The sequence below is a fragment of the Indicator indicator genome, chromosome 9 (genome assembly GCF_027791375.1).
Source record: "Indicator indicator isolate 239-I01 chromosome 9, UM_Iind_1.1, whole genome shotgun sequence".
Classification (NCBI taxonomy): Eukaryota; Metazoa; Chordata; class Aves; order Piciformes; family Indicatoridae; genus Indicator; species Indicator indicator.
The window spans coordinates 3,708,409-3,716,000 of NC_072018.1; the positions used below are offsets into that span (position 1 = coordinate 3,708,409).

At 45.5% G+C, this 7,592-nt stretch overlaps 1 protein-coding gene across 1 annotated transcript; it reads right to left on the reverse strand.

Annotated features, from left to right (window-relative positions):
• Positions 1 to 958: 958 nt before the first annotated feature.
• On the reverse strand, positions 959 to 7,086 carry CNRIP1 (cannabinoid receptor interacting protein 1). The gene is made up of 3 exons (XM_054383802.1): positions 6,908 to 7,086; positions 6,082 to 6,226; positions 959 to 1,123 (listed from the first exon to the last, which is right to left on the reverse strand). Exons 1-3 carry the CDS (start codon positions 7,084 to 7,086, stop codon positions 959 to 961), a joined length of 489 nt encoding a protein of 162 aa, XP_054239777.1.
• Positions 7,087 to 7,592: the final 506 nt, after the last annotated feature.

Sequence of the window (7,592 nt, forward strand, 5' to 3'; positions counted from 1 at the left end):
TACACTCTTCACACTGCAGAGTATTTGTTGGTCAGAAAGCCTGTTGATTTTGGTGTGACACAGTGGCCACGCTTGAAAAAGTGGTTTTCTAGGATTTCACTGATTTGAGCACTGTGTCATTGAGACAAAAATGGGGAGATTAGTATCAGAACTCTAAGAAATAAATGAAGTATGGCTGATATATCTTTCTAGAATACTATATGATCTTAAGATAGATACTAACAATGTTGTTAGATGTCTTCGATACCACATCTGATTTATTGTTTTCCCTTCATTCAGGTTAGCACATTTTATACCATTTCCTAAAGCTATTTCAGAGAAAATTAAAAACAAAGAATCCTGGCTTGGTTTGGTAAATTAGCAAATTTCACAGAATATCTTACAGCACTTAACAAAAGGGAAAATGAGTTTCCAAATTCCTTGGTATGAAAGCACAATATCAACAGTGCAGTAGCTGCCACTTATCTAAACCTACTAATACCCATAATTTGCACTTTTTGCTGTCCACTGGGATGACATGTACAAAGGAGCACACTGATTTAGGAGCAAACACAAATATAAATACATAAATCACTGACCCCATGTTGCATCCAAATTCTAAGTGATAAAGCAAAACATTTCACAAAAGTTGTCAGGTGAAACCATTGAGTGGGAATAAGCCAAATACTTACGACAGTGTTATGATGTTATGACTTCCTACCCAGCTATCAAATACTCTTTACCATGAACTTTTCAGAACTCTCAGGGTGACAGAGAAAGCAAGCTGCAGATGCCATGGTAAACTTAAAATATGGTAAGAGGCAAAGATTTTAGTGGCACCACCTGTATATACAACAAAGTTGTTGGAACCTTATGGAACAAAGAAGTGTTACAGGATGCCTTTGTTAAGGCTTCTTGCTGGTTTGAAAAGGTAGCTTTTTCCTCAGGGAAAGTCCAGCAGTATTGGTTTTACCTCTCTTCAGTGGAAGGTCTCTTTATTGATCCACATAAGACTGCGTGTTTCGTTTGGTTTGCATTCGTACTCGATGCTGCCAAAACTGTTTCCCCATTGGCAATGATCTCGTTTGTGGTAGTTGTAGAATTTGACTTGCCAGACTGTTTCAAAAACACCAATGTCGTTGAACTGTAAGGAAGAGGGGATATCAGTGCTCGTGAATGGATTCTTTTGTTTGTTTCTCTGTCTTAAAGAGAAACACCACTCCTCTGAAACCCTGGAATGTGAAACAGCTGATACAAGGGTCAATAAATCTGTAAAGCCTGCTCTAGCAGCATTTTGTGCTTAGATATACATAAAATGTGAAGGATTGAGTACTCCATCTTCTGTCCTCTTGCACTGAGAAAGGCAAGTAAAAATGTTGAAGTTCCCATATGGATAATGTCACTAACAGCAAGAGTCAAGGCTACAATCATTCTTAAGATGACACAGCAGTAGTTGGCCCAGTGATCTCAGAATGTCTTATACATACTGCAGATCATGTAGCCAGCGACCTGTAGTGATACTGGCTATCACTGCACCTTTATACCTATAGCTAGAGACTGCAGTTAGGATTGGGAAAATTCCTTCTTCTGTGCAATCTGAAATCTCTAACATCCCTCTATTTCATAGCCTTGTGTTTGCAATGTCTTGACTGAGATGTGCTACTACTAGACTACATACTACTTCCTGGGGAACCTGTTCTATGTTTTATATGAAACTTAAACAAAAGGTGTTCTTTGTGCATTTCCATAGTTACTAGTTGTACTGTGATAGTGCAGCTTTTCAGACTTGACTGTAACAGATGCTAGGTGTGTCTAATACAAGTATTTAGTACAAGGAAGGAGTAGAGAGACATTGACTGAAGTGTCTGATCATGCTTGTAATTTTGACATGAACAAGGCTATGGCTGTAGTAAGTTATGTAGAATACTGTACTCTGTCCATTTCTGGTACCCTCAACAGAAGAAGTACATTGAAGTGTTAGAGGGGGTCCAGAGGAGGGCCACAAAGATGATCAGAGGGCTGGAGCACCTCCTCTATGGGGACAGACTGCAGGAATTGGGGCTGTTCAGCCCAGAGATGAGAAGGCTCTGGGAAAACCTTATAGCAGCCTTCCAGTACCTGAAATGGGCCTATGAGAAAGCTAGGGAGGGACTTTTTCCAAGGGCTTGTAGTGATAAGATGAGGGCAAATGAATTGAAGATGGAAGAGGAGAGATTTAGACTGGATATGAGAAAGAAATACTTTACAGTGAGGGAACCCTGGAAGAGGTTGCCCAGGGAGGTTGTGGATGCCCCCCTCCTGGAGGTGAGGTGTTCAAGGCTAGGTTGGACAGGGAGCAACCTGGTCTAGTGGGAGGTATCCCTGCCCATGGCAGGGAGGTTGGAAGTAGATTATCTTTAAGTTCCCTTCCAACCCAAACCATTTTATGATTCTGTAAAAATGTCCTCTGAGCCACTGCTGGACACCCTTAAAACATCAGAAAAACCTTGTGAGTAAAGCTTTCAAGGGTAGATTATGATTTCAGTTGTAGTGACGATGTAAAATTCAAGTTAGTGTCCTTTGAGACCTTGCAGAGACTCTGAAGCATGGCTGTGAAGCTTGCATGTATTTCTGTTTACCCCAGTATTGTGGCCTGTTGATTGTGTATGTTATTAGATCATGGATTCAGCACTACTGAACAGCACTGAGTTTGATTTTTTTCCTTTTAAATATTTCCATCACTCACTTCAATGACAGCTTCTTCACTTGACTGTTTTCCATTCTCATCATGTGCCTGGGAGCTGACCTTTGCTCATCTGCCTATTACCATCACACTAGCAAAGGCAGTGTGAAAACCTTTTTACCAGAATGGCTCTTCCTCAGCTGCAAGCAGAACCTTCTGTACCCAGTTTTCTCAGAAGGATATGAATTTTTTTTTTTTTTAATTCAAGATGTGGGTTATAAGCTGCTGATGCATAATGGACATTGCTTCAAACCTTCACCCAGCCTGCTGTGGTAGCTTAAATTTAGCCTTGACAACAGCAGGAGCGGAAGGTTTTTATTTGGCTCCAGTTCCAAGTGTTACTTTCAAGGTATAGCTGGAATATTTCCACTACTTCCTTTGACAAAGAGAGGCTCAGATGTACAGGCTATTTTAATCTCTTCCAGCAACTAAAACCTTAATTAAGGATTTTGGGGTTTATTAATCATCTTTGGTAGTAATCCAGATATACTCATCATGCAAGATAGTAAAGGTTTGGCAGATTGGATATGACTGTGCACAATCCACAGAGAGAAATAGTCAGAGAGGAGCAGCAGCCATCCACAGGGTGGAAACTGAGGAAGAAAAGGAATTTCTGTAGTTTTGTAGAAGGCTATATGGTACAGGAGCAGCATTTCATTTCAGGAAAGATCTGAATTTCAACAAGATAGAGGAAGAAAACAAGTTCCTCCAATGACCTAGTTTGCTGAGCTACCCTGAGTAGTTTGACTACTGTGTATTTCCAGGAGAAGGAAAGAATTAATTACAGAGCTTTTCCACTACCATGTGCCTTGCCCCCCCTAGCCCTGTACTTAGCAGATGTAGCAGCTCTGTGGCATAATGAGCATACAGAATTCTCGGAGCTCCCCTGAATTCCCATGGCTCCTGCATCTGAATCCTTGCTCATCCACTGGGCCTGTGTGCTGCCTTCCACAGGGAGGAAGGATGGCCCTGCTCTTTGTAGGTCAGGCTTAGAAGGCTCTTTCCCTGTCTGCTATGCTCTGTCATTCAGTGTGTGACCTGCCCTAGGTCATCCTGCTTTGGTTGGGGGGGTCAGACTCAATGATCTCCAGAGGTCCCTTCCAACCCCTACCATTCTATGATCACTCTTGAATTTGCATGCTAGGACGATTTGATGGCTATTTATTACTGGGAAAAGAGGTCTAGCATCTTTATTCAATCTTAGTTTAGTCTGACAAAAGACTAAAATCAGACCCAAGAAGAGGTTTGTAACTCAGTTTATACCATTTGGTGGAGAGTTTAGGAGTTTCTGGATAATGCACATAATTGAGCATCCAGGTAATGCAAATGGATCCTCAGATTCTGCAATTCAGAAACAAGGTTGTTGTTGGAGATGTATAAATCGTAACAGGCCAGATGTCTACTCACCACTTAAAGTAGGAGCTCAAAGAATTATTTGTTTAAAACTTTAAAGCAGATGTAAGATAAATTCCTATGGAGCTTTATGGACCTTTATGGACCTTCTGTCTTTCAGGAATTGATTGGCAGTGTCAGACCAGTTCTTAATGGGTCTATTGGTAATGTGAGTTCAGATTTTATGGCTTCAGTAGTGTCCTTATCTCTGTAGGATGCATCAGGATCCTGCCTGTTCTAGAAAAGGAATGGGGGCAGAAGGTGCTCATAATTGAAGGAAATGGGAAAATTTAAAGCTGTATGCATTAAAACCAGTTTTGAGAATTCAGGAAGTAGGTACTGGAAGCAGTTTTCAGATGAGTATATCTGAGGCTGGTTCCCTAAATCTGTTATGGCTCTGTCTAGCTAAGCAGCTAAATGATGAGTTAAACATAAATCCCTGCTGAGTTGCTGATGTTTAATACCTAAAAGTATCAACTGTGGACACCTAAGTCTGTACTGGAGAACCTATTTATCAAGATCAGATCCCAAAAAGGGCTGAGGACCTGGTTAATGCTAGAAAATCCTATTAGCTTCATGATTGATATCCCAGGATTTGATTTGTAAAAGCAACAAATATTGTGGCTACTCAATCCTGATGCTGCAGCAAACGTTCTCAGAGCTTGTATCTGAAAATCAAACCCTCCTTACTTTTCTTGGAATTGCTTCATTTGTGGTTTGCCTTGGTTTTCTCCATAATAAAAGTTAAACTTGCAGGTTTTCAGAGTTCACAATAGTGCTACACTTCTGGGTAAAGGTGGCAATCAAACAGGAATGCATTGAAACAGCTGAGGTTTTTTGGAGCGCTGCCCTTTCACCTCCTGGTATGAAAACATTGTAAAGTATGACTGCAGTACTCAGCAGTGGCATCCAGCAGCCCTGTTCTGCTCATTGAAAAGTTATACTGGGTGTTTGGTTTGCTTGGGCATTGAAAGGAGAGGTCTGTATATGAAAGTGATATATGTGCACAAATACTTCAAGTTACTCTTACTATCCTAAGACTAGGAAGTGGTACCTGGGATGTGGGTCTCCAAAAATTAAGTTACATGTACTGTAACTATTAAAAACTCCAAATGGAGATGTTGCAGTTCTTATTTAGGAGATGGTTATCATACTAAAAGATGACTCAAAAAAATAGTGAAAATGAAGATGAAATCTTGCAAGCAGTGAACAAATGCATTGAGAAAAAGCTGAAATCTAGTGGCCTTAACATGCTGCTAAACTTGTATAAATTGGATCAGACCCCTAGAAGAGCTTCACATGAACATAGCTTACTGTCCCATTTTTTGGTGCAGAAGTTATAGAATAAACAGCAGGAACCACTCACAACTGGAATCAGGAAGAGGGAGGGAAACTCCAAACAACCAAACCAAAGTCAAAACTAAACAAATCTCCCTCTGCACCCCACCCAAAGAGCACTATGGAAATCTGCCTGCTGCTCTTCCTGTCTTCTGTCAGCCTGCTGCCTTACAGGCTGGAGCTTTTGTCACGTCTCTTAGGGCCATGGTATATCCAGTTCTGGTCCTTGGACCTTCTCTGAAGGGCTGGGGTGAGGAGCCACCTGAATAAAATCTTAGATTTGGAAATGCAGAGATAATGTGCTAATGGAAGCCTATGGGGAAAGAAAGGGACAAGACAGTCTTGGAGGGAGGGGTGTGTGTTCTTCTGTACGCTTTCAGCCTCTGGCAAGCCCTGAAGCATCCTGCAGATGACAAGTCAAAGGGGAGAGCAGTCACCCCTTGTGCTCGGGGAATGCTCCTACTTGGGAACCAGGGCTTGTATTTTCCAGCTATGCTCTGACTGGCAGTCTTACTGACACAAAGCAAAGAGGAGGGCAGCAGTTGTGATCAGACTTTGACATGAAATATTTACCTCCACAATTCCCTCTGGGAGTCAACACCCTGCTGCCTTCCCTTGTCTTCTTATGCTGGGATAAGAGGACCACATACCTGCATGTTCACCTGGATGGGCTGTCTCTCCCCACTCTTGGTATGGGGCACCCCTTCTGTGTCGTAGATGCCTGTGTAAGAGGCCACCTGTGCATCCCTTGATTTCTCTTCCAGTGGAACATTGACTCCCCCGATGCCCATTGTCCTGCAAAGAGATGGGATGCAACCTTTCAGCAGCAGGTCCTCTTCCCTGGCAGCTTAGAGCCAGCATGTGGGCTGGCCTCCTCTGTGCTAGGAGATGCTTCCAGGATTTTAGGAAGACCTGTGGGTGCTGCTGACTCACTGGGGCTCCTGAAAAATGTCAGGGCTCTGCCGTCACCCAGGGTAGAAAGGAAAGGCAAGAGGGTTGTGATCTCGAGTATCTGGGGAGAGGTTAGTGTAATCTCTTCTCCTAGGCTGCCCTTCCACCCAGACCCGATTCTCCATCTGCATCCCCCCTGGTGCCGCTCTGCTTTGCAATGCTGCTACGAGGCTTGGCCGTGGTGCCTCCTGAACACGGCCTCTTCCCTCTGCCTCCAGCACGAACTGCAGGGAAGGAGGGAGAAAACGGGCTGGGTATGAATGGCTCCGGGAGAAGGTGGGGAGGGAGAGGAAAGAAAGCGACTCCCAAATGCTGTCTCTCTCCCAAGCCAGCTGAGCAAAGCACTGGGAACAGCTGGCCAGGGACCCAGAAACGGGGCCACCAAAGCGAAAGGGCGGGGAGAACGAGAAATCGCGGAAACCCCGTGCTGTCAGCCTGCCAGGAAAAAATATTAAACCTCTAAAAATAAAGCAGCGGGGAAGGGAGGGCCAGGGAAGCCGCGCCGAGCGGGGAGGCTGCACTTACGTGGCCTGGACGGTGCCGGGCCGGAGGGACACCTCGATCTTGTACTTGGCCCCGGTCAGCAGCTTGATGGTGCGGTTCTGGCCGAAGCGCTGCCCGTCCACCTTGAAATAGACCGCCCCGTCGTTGGGCTGGATCTTGAGGGAGACGCTGATTTTCACGAGGCCGGGGATGTCGCCCATCGCTTGTCGCCGGGGAGGGGCTGCGGGCTCTGTGCTCGTCTCGCCCCCACCAGGATAGGCGGCTGAGCCGGGAAAGGAGAGCGAGGCTGAGAGGGAGAGGAAGAGGAGGAGGGAGGAGGAAGAGGAGGGGCTGCCGGATCCCAGCCAGCCCAGCCCTGCCCAAAAGCAACGGATGACAGATTTGGGTTTTTTCCCTCCCAGTAATCGCGGTGCAGCATCTGGGCGGCAGATGCCCATCCCACCCCCGATCTCCTGGGTTGGGGAACATTTGTGCAGCTGCTCAGATTGCAGCCGGTTTCCAGGCAGTTAATCTGGCTCCGATTACTGCAGCCTTAATCCCGCCATTCGGCCCGAGAGGAAGCATGCTTGCCCGGGCAGGGCCGAGCCGGGCCATGCCGAGCTAGAGCCGCCGCCGCCGGCGGTCAGCACCGCGGACAGCGGCACGGGCTCCTCCGCGCCCCGCGGGGCTCCCCCGGCGGCGGACAGCGCCTCACGGGGCTCCTCGG

Bases quoted from the DNA above. Each gene is read 5' to 3' on its own strand.
- CNRIP1 (XM_054383802.1), bottom strand. From the start codon at position 7,086: ATGGGCGACATCCCCGGCCTCGTGAAAATCAGCGTCTCCCTCAAGATC. The intron at 6,227-6,907 runs GTAAGTGCAGCC...ATCTCTTTGCAG, and splicing joins CCCGGCACCGTCCAGGCCAC to GACAATGGGCATCGGGGGAG. The intron at 1,124-6,081 runs GTATGTGGTCCT...TCTTCCTTACAG, and splicing joins CCATCCAGGTGAACATGCAG to TTCAACGACATTGGTGTTTT.